Source organism: Melospiza georgiana, chromosome 2 (genome assembly GCF_028018845.1).
Source record: "Melospiza georgiana isolate bMelGeo1 chromosome 2, bMelGeo1.pri, whole genome shotgun sequence".
Taxonomy (NCBI): Eukaryota; Metazoa; Chordata; class Aves; order Passeriformes; family Passerellidae; genus Melospiza; species Melospiza georgiana.
This window is the reverse complement of record NC_080431.1, coordinates 109,746,853-109,765,932: the sequence shown is the minus strand read 5'-3', so window position 1 is coordinate 109,765,932 and position 19,080 is coordinate 109,746,853. Positions and strand designations below refer to the sequence as shown.

At 35.1% G+C, this 19,080-nt stretch overlaps 1 protein-coding gene across 1 annotated transcript in view; it reads left to right on the top strand.

Moving 5' to 3' along the window:
• Positions 1–19,080, top strand: part of DMD (dystrophin) — a 1,043,539-nt gene that overhangs the window by 654,868 nt on the left and 369,591 nt on the right. Inside the window, 3 exon segments of the mRNA XM_058043463.1 lie at positions 8,246–8,393; positions 10,386–10,403; positions 10,405–10,536. Coding sequence (XP_057899446.1) covers positions 8,246–8,393; positions 10,386–10,403; positions 10,405–10,536 — 298 coding nt within the window.

The following is a 19,080-nucleotide window of genomic DNA, read 5'->3' as shown; positions in this document are numbered from 1 at the left end:
TGGTTTCTGTGTGCAGAGCTCCGTGCATGTCAAAGGATATGAAGGGCACACAGAAAGTATTCATGGGGGGAGGCAGATGAAATGAGCCAAGGTTTGGAGTGGCTGCACTGTGAAGGGAGACTAAGAACTCTCTTCAGTGTGGGGAGAAACCTCAGGAGGGTTATGGCTGAGGTTTACAAAGTTGAACTGATGGGTAAACTGTAAGTGGAACAAAATGTTATTGACCTGATTCCTCAGTACTTACAAGGGAAGATTCCTTGCTGGAAATGTAAGAGATGTTAAAATGGATTTAAGATTTACGTTGTGATTTCTGTATATCTGAGATGTGCCACAGAAGGTTATGGAGGAAAATATCATCACTCAGCCCTATACAATTCAAAACTTAGTGTCCATGGATCCTGGGGGAGTATGAGGTGAATGAAGTAAAGAAAATTCCCATCTTCTGTGTTCCCCTTAACCACCATCTCCTGTCCCCAGTGCTGATGACTCTCTGGGCTTTTTGGAAACACTCGGGTATTTTTCATGTTCTGGCACATTGATTATATTTTGGGGAGGAGAGGACAAATTTTACAAAATTGCTTTGTCAGTTTTCCTGAGTTTGTATGGTTAAATGGTCTACTATTTATTCATAATACTATCACTGCATTAATATAGACCCTATAAATTCAAAATGTTTCCTGTAACCACCATGAACCCCACAGTTTCAAGCTGACTTGAAAAGGAAAGATTTAAACAAGATATAATTCAAAAGGTTTCACCATGTTAATTCAGTTTTCATAAATAATTTGGAATAAATAATAAACTACATGAATAATAAGAACTGTAAACCATATCAAAATCATGATATTCTATAAATTGCTGAAACTGATCATAGGTTCACTAGATGCTAATATTAATCTCAGTGATGGACTGACAGTTTTAATGAATAAGAATTATTTGGACTACAAAAGGTCAAATTAATTAAAAACAGTCAAGAAAACAAACTAAATCTCAAAACAATTTCAGGAACTTGTACTGCTCTTCAGTAAAAAGGAGCTGATTTTCAGTTTTAAAAGGTCAAATGCTGATCTCAGGCAAAGCACAGACTTAAAATTGACTTTGAATCTCCTTTCTTTGGTACTGAAGATCAAGAGGTTATGCTTGAGTTATGTTTGCGTAGGATGTTATCTTCCACTTGCCTTTATCTAAGAGTTTCAAAGCTGTAGAAGTTTGAATTCAGTGTTTAAAGTTTCTGTATCTTGCAGTCTAATCCATCCCGCTAAGAATTAGATGAGAATGTAATTTTAGCACATCTAGTCATTTTATCTTACTGAAAACTTTGAAACAGACCAGGCAGTTGAATAAAGTGGAACTTGATTGAAAGTCTGATACACTGGTAGTTAGCAAATTGGGAATTTAATTGAGTTTTTGTTAACATTTTGCTACAAAAGACATGTTTTTGAAAAAGTTGGAGTTTGTACTCTAGTACAGCATGACTCTGAAATTGAGACTTTGGAGACCACGGGAAGTCACAAAGACCCTTTGAATAGATGCTAGTAAGGCCAGACAAAAGAGGGGAAATACAAAGTTTCTGTGTCTCCCTCTTCATACTCCAACAATCATTTTGAATACTGAATCTTCTAAACTGCACCAACAGAAGCTTGCTCTGCCTTTTCATCCCCTGAGACACATCAGGCCACAGCACGCTGTGTCTGCTCTGAGACATGCCCCTGGGACATCTGAGTTTTGGGTGATTTAGGGATGTGGTGGTTTGCCATCAGGGCCACAGCGTGCAGCAAACCCCAGGGCTGTGGCTGCTGCTTGGTGCTGCTCTTTCTGGAACACGTGGGACAGGCAGGGAGAGCCAAGGGAATGTACATAGGAGGAGAGGAAACATCTCGCATAGGAGCTTGAGAAAGGGATGACTCATGAATGAGGCTCTGGAAAGACTTGTAACAGTAATGCTGGTTGGTCTTTTTATTTTTCACTTTTGCAAAAAGTTTCTTGTGTAATTTTTGAAAACAGATGCCCAGGAAATAGATTCCTTCAATGTTTCAGAAGTAATCAGTTTGGGGTTTTTTAGTCATCACGATCTGACATTTGTTAAAATTGGGTTCAGTTGAATGGAAGAGAATTTTTCATTATTCTAGCTGCAAATACATTTACACTTTTAATGAGTTTGAACCTGCAGACTGCCTGTTCAGATCTCTACCCAAGCGAATTTGAAGTAATTACGGAAAGAATGACAGAACAAAGACTGTTTACCAGAAGATGTCCAAGTACTTTCCTGAATACAAAAATACAAACTTTCTATTCTAAGTAAAAATTAATTGTTATAAAGTAAATATACTTTTTAATATTTTTATTCAATATCTTAGGTATTCTTTTTCTTCCATAACATACTAACTACAAGTGATTGTTTTCCTTTACTTGAAAACTTAGCATATTGAAGGCTGTGATTATCTTCTAGTTGTAATTTAAAAACTGGTTTAGGATGAAGAGATTTTATGACAGTTATATCAATAAACATATTTTTTCTTTTCAGCACATAATTAGCTACATATTGATACAATTTTCTTTTTTTGACTGTCCAGATTTCTTAAAATGAATCACTAGAAAAGAATTACTGGCATAAATTTGTATTGTGTTTACAAACAGGTTAACTAAATGTCTTTCTGTTTAGTATTTACATCTAAATATGTTTTCAAATGTTTATGTGCTATTTTAATTTCACTTATTTAAAGTTCTTTACCCTAATGAAGCATATTTATCCATTCTTTAGAGAAAGAATGAAAATTAAATTTTTTTTGGTAAATATTTTCTCTATATTTTTGTTATGATTTTGGTGGCCTTTCATTCTCAGTAGCAGCCGCTAAGTTAATTCCTAATTTTAGAAACACAATAAATACAGAATTGACACCTGAATGTTAAAAAAAGTGAAAGGCACCAAAATATTATTGGACTTACAGATGGGAATATGAATCATAAGTGCAGATCTCTCCTACTCCTATGATTGTATATTTTATTTCTATAGCTGACACCTCCTGAATAAATCCGACATCACTCGTGTGCAGTTACAAACTCTAAACATCTGATGTGTTTCACTAACTATTTACAGGTTGCTATGGTATTGCTATCACATTGTTGACTATAGAGAAAATACTTGAGCTGCCATACATATTACATGTGATTTCTTGACACAGCACATGGAAATACAAACTTTCTGATATAGGCCATGAATGTTAATGTAGTAGTTAACAAATAGAACTAAGGATTAATGATAGTTTGAAAAAAAAAATCTTTCCATGTTATTTTGTGGACTAACATAAGAATTTTTTATTTATTCAGTTCAATAATGGTAGGAAAACTAATCCCTAATCTATCAATTATCATATATACAAAATTCAGTTAGGAAAAATAACTTATTTACTACTTAGTATTAAAAACTGAATATTGATACATTTGCTTCCAAAAGTATAATGTATGTAAGATTCCTATAAAAAGATATGTATTCAGAGCAGTTGATGAAGGGACTCTATGAATTTAGAAATACAAACAGAAATCTTTTTTACCGTGCAAAATACAAAGTAATGATCCTAAGAATAGCAGTTGTGCAGAAGACAAAAAGTTGCATATGAAATTCTGTGCTTTTCTGCTATAGTATGAGAATTTTCCATCAGTCAAAATGGGTTATACTTCAGGGTTAATAAAATAAACCTTTTGTCAACAGAGAAGGAGCTTAAAAGCTTTTTTGGGAACTTAGGTTGGTTTGTAAGGATAAGGCAATAGTACATAACAACTTGTAGACCTGTGCTGGAGATGGATCTGCTTGGCTCCATAGGGCCAGGTGCTGGAATCATATCTTATTCCTCAGTCACCTGCTTCGCCAGCAAGTCATATCCCAACTGTTTTTTTTTTTTTGCTCTGTCCATGTCTGAGTTGACTGGTGGATCATGTTCCTTACTCCAGCTTATTTAGCCTTAGGATTTGAAAGCCCATACTCCCTATGTAACAAATAAATGTTAATTTTTCATTGCTACCATGGATTTAAACACCTAGAAATTACATGTGTATATTGTTCCAAAGGTAATTATGGTGATAGAATTCAGTTTGTTCAAAAGGTGTAATCAGTCATTGAGTAAAAACTTTTAATTCGATTAACCGGTTCAGCTAACACAGAGCACTTTGTTTTAGCATCTCTCATAATATGACACTTGTCTTGCAGGCTGTTATTTATAATAGAAGTGACATTCTAGCAGGTCAAGAAGAGATGGTAAAGTAAATTATAAGGTGAACCTGCATGTCCTGGTAATTGCAATGAACCTTTAAATTCCTTTACTGTATGCTGTTCCTGATTAGAATAAAGTAGATCTATGGAATTATTTTTTTCTGGACTCTGAAACCCTCCTGTGCAAGCACACGCACAGAATGACTCACACACACATATATTATATATGTATATATATACAATAGATAGCAGACAATATATAGATAATATATAGGTAATACATAGATAATATATTATAGATGACAATAGAGAATAAATATAGATATAGATATGCATAAAACATTTCTGAAAGAATTCCTGAAAAGTCTTAGGTTAAAAAACATCCTACTGATCAGTATTTAAATTAGTCATCAAAGTAAAAATTCTTTCCTTCATGACTAGGAAAACTTTTAATGTTTTAAGACTTGCAGCTCAATTCATAAGGGTGATAAAACTGACAGTATACTTAAGATGAAAAAGGAATCTTGCCAATTGCTATCTCTTCTAGGAGACAAGAAATCTTTTTGATTTCTCATTTAAGATACTATGCAGCTCAATAATTTTGCTCTCGGGTGTATTGAGTTGAATGCTATGCCTTTTCTGTGCCAGAATTAACGAATTTAAACTTGGATCTTTCTCAGGTTTGTCCTCAGGGTACCATCACATAATACCTCCACTGAGCTATGCACTTCACAAATGAGTAGAAGTGAGAGGAAAACAGAAAAATGAAAGCTATTGCTGAGGGCTTGGGTTCTGGAGTACCTGGTCAGGTTGAGAGGCAGAGGTTTTATTATGTGGTTTATGGTATAACACTCGAAGCCTGATACCCAGATTTCCATAACTAGAGCAGGGAGGAATACTACCTCAGAAACATTTGAAGTTGTGCTTCTGCTTTCAGGACTGCAGGAAGTTAGCTTTCCTCCATTTTTATAGCTCCAGTGCTATGTATCTCAGCATAGATTAACTTCTGGCTCATTTTCTGAGAAGCAAATGTTTTGATTAGTTGGTTTTAGATGAACTATTTTGGCTTGAGAAGAGCATATGACCTCTCAGGTCATGAACATGAACACTTCTCAATGAAGAACAGTGCAATAAGAGTGATGCTGTAAAGTAGGTTCTTTTTTGCATGACCTGTGCATCCAAATAGTAATCTGTCCACACTGGAAAGGTCCAGAATTTCTGTCTGCATAACAGTGCTCCATAAGAGATCCAGAGTTGTAACAAACAGATATATTAGTACAATAAATATTCGTGTATCTAGGAGCATCAGCATTTTTTGTTGGTATCAGTCGCATTTCCAGAAATCCTGGGCAAATGACAGTTCATGAAAATATTCATGCATGATTCTATTAGAAAATCTAAGACAAAACCAAGAAAGTAGGGCTGTTAATTCTTTTGCTGTTTATGGTGTTCATTTTCTAGCATATTTGTATAAATGGGTATATGTCTGTGGATATGGGTATAATCATAATATATATAGAAGGGTAAATAGTTTTGGAGAATTTTATTGTTTTCACAGTAAATATAATTTCTTACATTTCCCTCCAAAGAACAGTTTGCAACCATTAGCTTATATTTGCTTAATCTGTAGGCAGATACTCCAGAATAATTTGTTTCTTCGCTTAAAAATAAACAAAAAGCAACAAAAAGGTGTCAGGCTTATAGATCTAGTAAATATTAAGCTATACTATTAAAAAAAAAAAAAAGTCTGTTTATTTATAATCCATTCTAGGTCTAAACCAGGAGCTTGATCTAGAACTATATTGAGATCCTGTTCAGAGCAGCACAAATTTGCCAATTGTTTCAGTTTATATATAAATTACAACCAGCATTTTCATACTCTAAGTGTAGCTATGAATATTGACTTTCATGTGTTGAAAATAAACTTTTTCTTTGGTAAAGGAAGCGGAGGGGAGATCTTATCACTCTCTGCAACTCCCTGAAATAAGGTTGTAGTGAGGTGAGGGCTGGTCGCTTTCCCCCAGAGATAGACAACAGAGCATGACATCAAGTTGGGCCAAGGGGGGGTTAGGTCAGATATTGTTACAACCCACTCCTGAAGGCAGAGTAACGGAGGTTCTTGCTAGAAGTAGATCCCTTTGGGCAGATTAGACACACTCAATGACAATTATCTGTGTGTAGGCAGGTTTATTTCAGAACAACTTGATTGCAGTGGGAAGGAGGTCTTCAGATATTTTGGTTATTATCTATATAAATGAAGCAATATAGAGGTGGAAAGATATCACTTAAGAAAATGTATAAGGAAAAGAAAGAAAAAGAAAGGATAAGAGTAGATAGATAGTGAAGAAGAAAAAGAAAGAGAAAGAAAGAAAGAAAGAAAGAAAGAAAGAAAGAAAGAAAGAAAGAAAGAAAGAAAGAAAGAAAGAAAGAAAGAAAGAAAGAAAGAAAGAAAGAAAGAAAGAAAGAAAGAAAGAAAGAAAGAAAGAAAGAAAGAAAGGAAGGAAGGAAGGAAGGAAGGAAGGAAGGAAGGAAGGAAGGAAGGAAGGAAGGAAGGAAGGAAGGAAGGAAGGAAGGAAGGAAGGAAGAAAGAAAGAAAGAAAGAAAGAAAGAAAGAAAGAAAGAAAGAAAGAAAGAAAGAAAGAAAGAAAGAAAGAAAAGAAAGAAAGAAAGAAAGAAAGAAAGAAAGAGAAAGAAAGAAAGAGAAAGAAAGAAAGAAAGAGAAAAAGAGAAAAAAAAGAGAAAAAGAAATGCCCATCAGTGGATCAGGCAATTAGATTTTGATTGCAATTTTGATGCCCATTGGTCAAAGTGATGATCTCAGTCTTGATCCATTGGGATGAGGGAAGCCTGCACAAAAAGTTCAATATGTTCAGGTGTGAGTGTCCAGGTACCTCCCCTGGAAGGGGGCAGTTAAACACTCTCTGCTGCAACACTGTGTGTCATGCACAGTCCTCTGGTGGAAGTCTCCAGAAATGAGTCTGACTGCACTTTGGGTATTTTTGATTGTTTATGGCATCTTCTAAAACAGGACAGCTGCTTGTGATACCAGTGTAGTTGAGCCAGTTATGCCCCATCAGAAGGAATTAATATCTTCAGGCCTTTGTGTGAGTGTGAATGTCCTGATACTACACGAACAAGTTGTGTACAGGAGGAAATTGGCGGAATAAAAATATCTCACCTTGCAGGATCTGCTCTTCATTGTTTAATTTTGATAAGTATTTAATCTTTCATCTTTCCATACAGGTAATCCTCAGTGTGTGAATAATTTTGGTGGTTGAATTACAAGTATTTTTATACAAATCAGAATTTTTTCTCCTTTAGAAGGGCCCACTCCAAATGTTAATCCCAAGCATTCACATTCTACCAATGCTCTTCCCAGCTGCTCTTGAAATTTTTTTTGCCTGCATCTCTTGATAACTCTAAGAAGCTTTTTCACAGAAGTTCACATCTCAGTATATTTATAGAGTCATAGTGAAAATGAACAGATGAGTTGGAGATGGAGATGAAGAGCAGATATCTAAAGTTAGGTGTTGTGAATCCCATTTTATTCCTACTTATCGATAGTGAACCTTACCTACTTTTTGTGAATCTTAATACCAAAGTGCATGGCACACTTACTGAAATATCTTGTTTAATGTCCAAATGAGTCTGTGTCAGGTTTAACAGATTCAGTTTGGTTAACATTCCATGCTAGAATTTTTAGTTGTTGACACTGGACTTCCCTGCCATTACTTCAAACAAAATTTTTAGTCTGAATAATTAGCTTCTTTCTTTCTGGTGCCAACTCCCATATGTAATTTTGGAAGGTGAATTTAGTGGTGTTGCAAATTGTGCCTTGATCTTTTCTTTTAAAATACATTTAATACCATGTTAAAAGTTGGTGTTTGTCTGATATTTTTGATATAAAGAAATCTGTGGTCCACTTATAAAAATAATTTATACTAATTAAGAGCTAGTTATTTGTCATCCTTCAGTATGGATAAGTGCTTCAATATAAAAATAATTTTTATAAAATTTAATTTCACATTTTTATTGCAGGATAGAGGAAGAAAAGAATATTTTATCAGAATTTCAAGACGATTTGAACAAGTTGATTTTATGGTTAGAGGAAACAGAGAACGTTATTTGTACTCCCCTTGAAAAAGGGAATGAAGACCAGTTGAGAGACTGCCTGAGCAAAGTAAAGGTATTATAAGCTCTATTCTTAATATTTTCTTACTTTATCAATTCTACACTGAAGGAAATTAAGAGCTATTTTCCAAAATGGTTTCTGACATCAAACACAGCATCCATATAACTTTTTAGACAAACCAAAGCTGGGAATTTCAAAACCCAGGTACAAATATATATTGATCATACTAAAACCAGAAGACTAATGGAAGATCTACTGAAAGAAAAATATCCCAAAACTAGGAAATTAGTCGTTATCTTTTTTCATCCTCATTTCTTAACTCAAAATATGACTGGTTTATATGTATAGCATTTCTCTACTGGTGTCTTGTTAACATTTTATAGCTTCTCACTTATTAAATGGTATTCAGTATTTCACAAGAGGATCCAGAACTACATGCATAATTATAAATGTCAACTCATTAAAATATCACTGCAGCATTTTCTAGACTAAACATCTAGGTGACTTTTTTTTTAGAATATTTTAAAGAATCCAATCAGAATATTAAATATTTGTTTTTAAGGGCTGAAATATTTTCACCGATATGTTAGAGTTTGATAATGCTGATAAAAATATTCAACAGAAGTTTTTTCTGTTTAGTCTTTTGAAATAGTAGAATAACTATTTCTAATTACTTATACAATAATAAATTGAACTGTAATTGGAAAATGCATACTTATGGAATATATGCCTAAAGGTTTTTCTATCCTCTCTTGAGGTTAAGCACCTAGTTATCCTTTTTGTAAATCCAACTTTAACAAATTCAGCAAGTGATGAATAGAGCAATTAAAGAATCTGAAGAAAACTTTTCAGTTTGTTCTATCCTTCTCACAACAAAGTTAAATCACAAAACAATCCTAAAGGACTATTTAGTAAAAATCTATCTTCAAGTTTCTTTTTAAGTAAAAATAGGATAAATATAGTTTCATGAAATGGAGACTCAACCATGTGGTGAGCTTGTCCTTCTGTTTAGCAGAAGATGCCATTGAGTTGGTAAGGGAATCTATAAGTCTCTGTTGTTGAGGATATCAGGTCCAAGGTAAAAAAAATTCTTTAAGGAGTGTTAAATGCATCTTACAGTTTGCAGAAATGATTAAGGCTTTAAAAACTAAATAGATTGTTCAGAACCAGGTAGGGTTCACTCTTCACATACACAAATATTTCCTATATAATATTCCTAAAGGATATATAGTACAAATATAAGGTGTTAGCATCTCTTATTTGTATCTTGTTTTTACAGTCCACCTTCTTTTGGCACTGCACAAAAGGGAATACATCCCAATGGAGCAAATGATAGTGCATTACCTTGCAGCATGGCTCATTTCATACTTACCTGCCTTTGTTAATAATCAAGAACAAACAAGGAAAAACCCCAGAACAGTAAAACCCTTGAGCTGAGATTAACTTAACCTGATAAATTAAGTTACTTCGACAATATAAGTTTTCAGAAACGACATATGTGTTTGAGAACTGTTACATTTTGATCCTTTTGATGCTGCCTTGCTTTTGCTTTTAGCTTTCCTTTTTTTTTTTCCTTTTTAAATTTTTTTTATTATTTTATCTTTTTTAGTGAATATACATGAACATTCTTAATTAAGACATTAAACTGTAGTGGAGGGCTTTTCACCACATGCTATCTGGGTGGCTGTTCACAGCCTGGAACATACTAAAACATTTTCTCCAAAGTGCTTGCTCCATATCTTGTTAAAAGATTATTAAAACTGATATATCTGTATATCCAGGTCTGGAATTTGTAATGTAATAGTGATTAATATCCTGAGAAACCCTGTGTTATGTCATGTAGAACTCTCTTTAGACTTAATTGACTAATACAGTCTCTTTTGGGTTGGGCTTTTTTTTCAGCCTTCTACATTCAGAAAGCAACAGTTGTTTTGTCTTGAATTGAGTTTATTCCTTTGGCTGATACACAAATCAATAAGGGTCAAGAAAAGAGAGCTGAAAATCCTACCACAGTTCATCTTAACTGCTGTATTTGTCCTGTTCCAGTTAAGAGTCGGAGAGCTGCCCGCCCCACAAGGGAATACTGAAACGATTAAATGAAACTGGAGGAATAGCACTTGGAAGTGCATCACTGAACCCAGACAAAAAACATAAGCTTGAGAGTACACTGAAGGAGGCTAACCATCGTTTGTTAAAGGTTAGACATATTACTGATATAACTGTGATATCAAATTTTAATCTGCAGTGAATATTTACATTATATATTTTCCTGGTATGTATAATTTTTCACTGTATGAAGAGATGTTTGTGTGCATAATGAACCTGAGGAAGAAAAATGGATACAATACACAGCTGTGAGAAACAGTGATAGCAAACCAAGATCATTAGTGACAAGAGTGATGATGTTGCACTCAAACATAGCCACTAAATTACAGTTCTTCTACTTAAGGGTGGAATGCACAGCATCATTTTTGTAGCCTGATGCTTTTGCTGAAACAGCATATATTCCAGGCTTTGTGACTCAGGTGTGTGAGAGGCAAATACTTGATTTTCTTTATGGAAACGCTTCCAAATCTCCTCTGTTCCCAATCCCAAGGTGAACACTGTAACCACTGTTTCGCCTTCCACCACACTTCTACCACCTTAAGCATTCACTTCCGTTTTTTGTGTAGCAAAGTAACAAATATTTTGCTTTCTCGGATCTCCATACTGGTAGAAAGAGAGGTAAGGGAGGATTTTGTTCTGTTTTATTGTGGAAATAGCATATTTTTGTGTTGAAAAATGGTGCAATTGAGTAGCAAATCTGGTAAAGAGAGGTAGATAATTTGAGTGTTGTCATGGTAGAAATGATAGAAAGCATTGTGCAGAGAACTACTGCCCAAGGTATGGATTAGCCTGCTTGGAAATCATCAAGGTAGAATCAGTTGAAGAATTTCTGTTGAGACTTATTGCAGAGTCAGTTCAGAGGCATTAATCTGTGGTATCTGTTCAAGTTACCAGGATGCTGGGGCAAAAAGGAATATTTCATTGTGTTTAGTTCTGTAGGGGGCGGGGTGGGGGGGGGGGGGGAAGTGAGAAAATAATCTTCTGAGTACCTTGCTGGAAAGAAGGTCTTCTGGTCAAGAACACGTCCTAGGTTCTCTGTTACCATTTCCATGAATACAGTTGAATTTCAAGCACAGATCTGAGAAATAAAAAAGAACTTGATATGGTAACTCCTACTAGTTTCTTCCTAATAGAAACAGTCTGGCAAAGTTCAGAAAATTAGCCTAATGACTCAGGCAAAAGTGGGATAATAAATATTGATCACATCCACAATCTCCAGATTGGACACATAAATCATTATATCAATGGTTGGACAGAAGTATCTTTTCCTCTACAAATGGGCTTCTGAAATCAATGTATACAGAAGAATTCAGAACACTTCAAGATCAAAACAATGTTATCCACTGGCTGAAGGAAGCACATACATAGCTGAATTCAGGGACTGTGTTAATACCTAAGCTGTGATTCTAAAAAGACAGCATTAGTTTTCAGGAGAAACTAATTAACTTTTAGTCAGATCACACACATATATATATTTTAAGAAAATTTGTCACTGAAGGTAGCATTTTATGGATTAGTCATATACCTAAAAACTTGGAATTTTCCTTTTCTGCTGGCTGAATGCAAAAATATTTCAGGTCGCCTGTCACAGAGCAACCATGAATATTGTTGAAAGCACTTAGGTTTGGGTGGAATATGTGAGACAAAAACTACTGTTTAGTGAATCATTATAATTTACTGATTTTTTATAATTTTATGTCTTCTAGATCTAATGTGTCTGGCAAGATAATTATTCTTGGAATTTCTTACTTGAAAAATGTCATTTATACTAAAAAAACATAAACCAAGGAAAGAAATCTTCCTTTGGAGATTACTTACCACATGATTTTTTATCTCTGTTGTCTACCCATGGAGATGTATAAAACTGAGTTCTCATTTTCCCTTGGTCTCTGAAGAGAATCTGCAAAATGCAGTGGTTTGGTTTTCTTGTGCGTTTTTTGTCCATTTTTTTTTTTTTTTTTTTAAGAACAGAAATTGAATTTGAAAATTACAAAAACCGATCGAATTTGCAAATTAAAATACCACATGCATACATCTTCCCTGAAGGTTCTCTCTTTCTCAGGTTTTCTGTTTTCTCTGTGATCTTGGCAGATGTAGAAAACAAAGCAAAACAAACCAAAACATTAGACACTTATCTTGGGGTTCAGTAAGATTCTCCAAGGACACTGAAGTGAAAAATAATTACTTTTTCATTTTCATATGTTTTACTTTTACTCATGATTTGTTTAGGAAACCTCAATTATTTGTTTCACTTTCTGCCCTGAAAATTTGGGGCCTGAATTAAAACTAGAAGTCATGGAAAGAAACTCTGCGAGCCTGACAGTGGAACTTAATGTTCTATTTGTTCAGCTGTAGATACGGATATGTAAGCACTGGAAAAACCCCAGAGATATTTACTCCGAGCCAAAGCTCACAGGATGGGCATTTTTATATCAGGCAAACTTTCTTAGGTCACCTGAGGGGGATTCTGTAGTCAGCGGTTTTTGATGAGGATATATTTTTTGTGTTCCTCAAAGCACAGTAGACAAACATCATCACATAGAGATTTCTCTGGGGCTTTTCTGTCTCTCCACCCCCCCTTAAGAGTGTATTCTATACTTTAATCCTTTGTTTCAAATTGTAAGTTTTGTTTTCTGGCATCTCTGCTAGAAATGAACATGTAACAATCTACTGTTTATTTTGCAGGATGATACTATTTTCAAGATATGAAAAATACATGACAGATAAATAATAGGTCCTTATCAGGTATACACTAGAGTAATTCTGCTTGCTTCAGAGAAGCTGGGAAAATTTACACTAGGTGAGGATGTGGCCAAATGTCTCCTAAAGTTATCACAAATTTTTGTTTTGTCTTGATCTGCCAAGCAGGGGAATAGGGGACAACACCTGTGAGTCTTAACCTTCAAGGTGATATATTTGAAATAAGTCATGTTCAAACCTTCTTTACAGTCACAGAAACTGTTGCCCTACAGCAATAAAAATAACCTAGAAAAGAAATTTAGTATGAAGGGAATTGCAGTCACATAAAAGTATCTTTTTAGCTTTTAATTCAGAATTGTCTTTGCTTTTTGGGTGTTTATATCATGTGCTGATGACCTTGAGAGTAGATACGCGAAGAGTTTTTCTTCATTTGGATAATAATGATTTTGAGACCACATTTCTTTATAGAACTTTATTAAATAGTGATTCCAGTTGGCTGTTACCTAATTCAGTATAGTTTAGGCAGAGAATGAAGATTAAAAGCCCACATTTGAAAGGGCTAGAATTTTTAATTCTATCCTGGTTTTACTTATTGTACCCTCTCCAAAGTCAGTATTTCTTGTAAAAATGAAAATAGCACTGTCTTAGGGAAGTCTTAATATTATGAAAAATGAAGTGGTTTATGACCATTTTTATGCCTTCACATCGCGAATTTTTTCATTTATTTTCAAAGCTTAAAATATCTTGTGCTGTGATAGCCAAGTAAGGTAACCACCTAGTGCTTCAAAGCACACAAAAGGGTACTCGACACTGGAGTTTGTGATGAATTCAGTTCTTGTCATACTGTAATGGGTTTCTTACCTTTTACTGTGCAGTAAATGGATTGATAGATTAGGTCTGAGACCAGTGAACCATGGAATCAGAGGTTTGCTGGAAGGAGTTTATTACTCTTTAATATTATTCTTGGTCTGTTGTCAGCCAAGAGCGATGAGCTAAATTATCTGAAAGTAAGCTGGATGCCAAAATCAGCATTCTCCTCATTTATCCACCTTAGTCTTCACAACATCTACTGTATGTATTATGAAGGTTATTATAAGTGCCTGATGGAGACATTTTGTTTTGCTGCCTTTTAATTTGTCTACTAGTATTAGTTCTAATTACTAGACACTGAAGAGACTATTTCACTGTTTATTGCCACAGCAAATCAATTTGTTGTGCTATGTGGACAAGATAAAAATTAGAGTGGAGTGACATGGCTATAATTTGTGAACATTTTCTGTACCACCAGAACAGGCGTAGCTTGTCTTAGCTTGGTTGATCAAGTGTAGAGAAAAACAGATGGGCCCAAAAGTGCAGAAACACAAAGTCGTAACAAGGTTATAGTTCATGTATTATAACTTGCCTTGAGTAGAAATTATTCATAGATTACCTGCAATGACATAAAATTTCCAGCATGTCAATGCAACTTAATTCGAGCTCACAGTTGGAACTACTGCAATTGCTGCTGTTGTTATTTGTGGTATGGAGGGGAAAATTTGTTGGAAAATGAATGCAGTTTGATTTCTGTTCTTTCAATTTAAAATAAGAATAGTATAACTGGCATTTTAGAGATCAGAGGGTTGACATTTTCCTGAATTTACTTTCATTTAATGAGTGACCTGATTCCATTAAATATAATAAAGTCTTTTGTTATGTTGAATTTCCTCTGACAGCTTGTCATAGATGGCTAATTAAGTGTAGTCCACATTCATGTTATCATCAGCCATACTCAAAAGTGGCCTCATGTGTAGCAAAAACAAATTTGATATAAATGTTTTTTGGACAAACATGAGAGTGTCACAAGCCCTAAGAAACAAGTATGTATATACTTTAATTTTTTTTTTTAATTTGCATATTGCTAGCAGCCAGTATTAATTAAAAATTTAAAAGCTAAGCAAAGAAAAATATGAAATACAGTCAAGTCATACAGGGGCAAAAAGTCTGTATTAGCCATTGAAGCCATAAAAGGCATGATTGAATACATGTATGTGTGTATATACACAATATATATCAAATCGTCTTGCCAGCCATCTTAAAATTCCTTATTATTCTTGTTTGCCAGACAAATCCAGAATATATTAATCATATAATTAAGAAGTTATGCCAAGAATTTGAATGTAAGAAGTACTAATTTTCAATACATATGTGCTGACATATGAGTTACATTGAGTTAATATTGATGCCAAATTACTAGATATCAAATACTTCAGGCAAATCATTACACATTTTTTACAACAAAGTTCTGTGTATCCGAGAGAGATTTCACTTGTAATGGGCCAATGCTCAGATACTACTGCAACACCAATCAATTGCAACGACTTGGGCTTTCTAAAACTTCAGTTCCAAGACAGACCACTGCCTTTGTGCGTCAGGTTTTTCATCCATCTCTATTAAGAAGGACCATAGAGGCTTAAAATCAATGTTTTACTCTTTGCTGTTTACAAGATAAAGATTATACTTTAATTATATAGACCTGTCTGTACAGCAACATGCCTATGTAATTAAAATTCCCACGAATGCAATAGTCTATCTAAAATAAAGTTAAACTCTTCCTCAGCCCTGGAGGAATGGGATGCTGGAAAGCAGCACTGTGGGAATGGAACCTGGGGGGTTCTGGTTGATGGAAAGGTGAATCTGAGTCAGCAGGGCCCTGGCAGCCAGGAGGGCCAAGCGTCTCCCGGGGGGCATCAGGGACAGCATGGCCAGCCAGGCAAGGGGAGGGAATTGTCCTGCTCTGCTCTGGGGGGCCTCACCTTGAGTGTTGGGGACAGTTTTGGGTGCCACAATACAGAAAAAGACATTAAGCTGTTAGAGAGCAGCAAAGATGGGGAAGGGCCTTGAGGGAAAGCCGTGTGAGGAGCAGCTGAGGGGCCTTTGTTCTTTGTTCAGCCTGGAGGAGACTGAGCGGGAGACCTCGCTGCAGTTTCAATTTTCTCCTGAATCCTGATGGTGTCCCTGTTGATCCCTTTCTTCTGGTCTTCTCAGTGGTAAGGGGTCCCAAAAACACTAGAGTTCAATGGATTAATATATGCTTAGGTCAGGTGGGAATGCTCCTCAGGTATCTCTCCCCCCTAGAGGAGAAGTTTGACACAGTCTCTTGCAACAGGACTCTGGGTCTGTTTCATCATGTTGCCTCGCATGCAGTCCTCTGGTGCAAGGCCTTAGAAATGATATGGGGGACACTTTGGGGGTCTTTGATGGTTTATGACACCTCCTCAGCTGCCTCTCACATGAATGTCCCATGTATGTGGCCTTCTTGGAGTCCATCTTCTCTTACCACTGAGCCAGTTTGTGTGAGAGAAGATGGAGTCTTGTCACACAACGAAAAAAACTCTCATCCTCCCATCCCAAACCGATCCAGACCTGATTCTCAGCACAACTGCTGAGTTTGGCTTTCTTTGTGGATATATTCTTCTCCTCCCAGCCTTGTTTACTTCTCCCTAGACCTGAGATAATAGGACAATAGTATCACCTTTATCTTACCTCAAGCTCCCATCTGGTGGCTTAGCTCACAGTCCAGTTCCCATCAGGAAGCACATTCACATGGGGAGTGGGTTTGGTGGTCACAGCTTCTTTATAATGGGCATAATGCCCATAATGGGCAAAATCCTAAATTTTAAGAAGTCTTTAACACCACTACTGTCCTTCCCAGAACTGTGTGTAGCCTGAGGGATATATATGGTACTTTCTGCTGTAAACCAGGGAAAGGACTTTTAGGGCATATTGCATTTATTTTAAAATAATTTTTCTGTCAGAATATCCTTCATTAAGAATTACTGAAAGAGCTAGACTCTAAAGCCTTTGTGGCTGCTTTTGGATTTCAGGAACTGAATAAGAAAAAAAGATAAAGAAAATATATTCCTGGACTAGATTATTTAGCAGAGATTTAAGGTAGAGGGACTTGTGCTCAAAAATGTCCTTGACAAAGGAGAATTGTTGAGAGTGGAGAGCAGAATGAATGACAATTAGTTACAAGTATTACATATAAAAATAAAGATATTAAGAAGACTGTGATATATGTGATCATATTACCATAGAAGAAAAACAAATCAAGTCTTTGAGGTGAGGGAGTATGTTTGGTTGCTTCTTAAAAATCTAGACAGCCAGATGAAGCAGAAAATTGTTTGGGGCATTGTTTCTTTGGACTGCTTTAGTTTTCTGCATTCATGGGAAAAAAAAGATTTTTTTAATAAAAATGAAAGTTGAGAATATTACAAATATTCCATTGAGAAGATTTTGAAAAACACAAGACCAAATAAACACTTGCCAAGGTCAAGTCCTGGGAGCCTTGCAAGGCAACATGAAATTGTAGATAAAAAGCAAATAAAACTCCTCTATATGTAGCAAATAAAATCTTCTATACATATTTTTAGTAGCCTGCTTTAATCTTCCCCTAATAATAAAATCTTTACTCCAACTTTGTCAGAGACACTATGGCTGATAAATATTCATGAGTTTAAAGGAATTACATGGATTTTGTTTTAAAGTCAATATTGAGTTTGCTAATGCAAATGGCTCAGTTAATTAACTAAATGGCATCCTAAACTGAACTTATATGAAACTCTTTTGTACACTGATTGTTTTTCATGAAGAAATGATGCATATAAATCAACTTTTCCTTCTTCCATTTTAAATCATTCTTTAGTACATGCTCTAGGGATGGTGATTTTGAGCAGATCAAACTTTCTGAACAGTGGCTGTAAGAATTTCTGTTTCATGTAATCATCTTACAAGTGCTATGGAAGTGTCAGTTATGATTTATCAATAAATCTGAATTGAAGTTTGCATTTAATAGTTGTTATGACTTCAGTTATTTCTTTATTATCCAAGTCCTCCCTTGGATGATATCAAACTGCTTTCAGACCAGTTATGCTCTGGGCTGATTGCAGTGTAGTCAGTCACTGTCACTTCTTTTCCTAATATTTGCATTTTTTTCAGAAATGGAATGGTTAAGAGGAAGCTGCTGCTTGATTTGCATTTAGTAAGCAAAGAAATTCATACAGAAAGCTTCCTCAGTTCTTCATACAGAATACTTCATTTTTCTCTATGCAAACAATTCTGATTTTTTTAAAACGTGACACTGTCAGCTATCCTATATTTGAAGCCTATTTTCATGTAGTGCTTTGTATATCTAAGTGATCCTCCCAAGGGGGCCATACAAAAATAACAATTTTGAAAGTCTTCACAGATATCCCACCACATACTTTTGCTCCCGTTTATTGCAACTACCCATATCAGGATAGCTAAATTTTAATCCACTCAGAATCCTCAAAATAAGGTCTGTTTATAAGTGCTGTCCTCTTTGAGTTTGGTGAGGTAGATAGCAAGAAAAAGAGGTACTTTAGTATTGGAGGAAGAAACTGACATATTTTCACTGCTGTTAAAATGATGGGATTTGGGATTTCTTTGCTCTCCACTTACCACTAAGAAAATTCTTCATATTGTTTTTGGAAAAATTACATGTTGGAGAGATGCATGTCCTCATCTGTATTCTCAAATATCCAGGTAATAGCTGCACTAATTTCTCTTTAATCATTTCAGGGAAACAGGGAGAGAGGTTGATTTGTGAGAGAGAAGTGATGTTTGAAATCAGGCATCAGTCACTTGAAATATAATAAGTACAAGTCATTTCAGTGGCTTTCCTTACTTTTATTTATAATGATGCCTAACTAGTAATATGTCATCAAGTTAATTAATTTGCAATCACATTTCTGGCTTTTGCAAAATTACTCTCCAATATTTGATATTCCTTACTTACTGTCTCTACCTAATTAGTTTCAACTTTTTCATTTTGAGCATTGTTCTTGAGTTAAAAGATTGAGCTGTAACTCTACAGCCATTATTTTAATTGATACTGCATTAATTGAATCTACTTTCTGGATATTCATAAGAATTA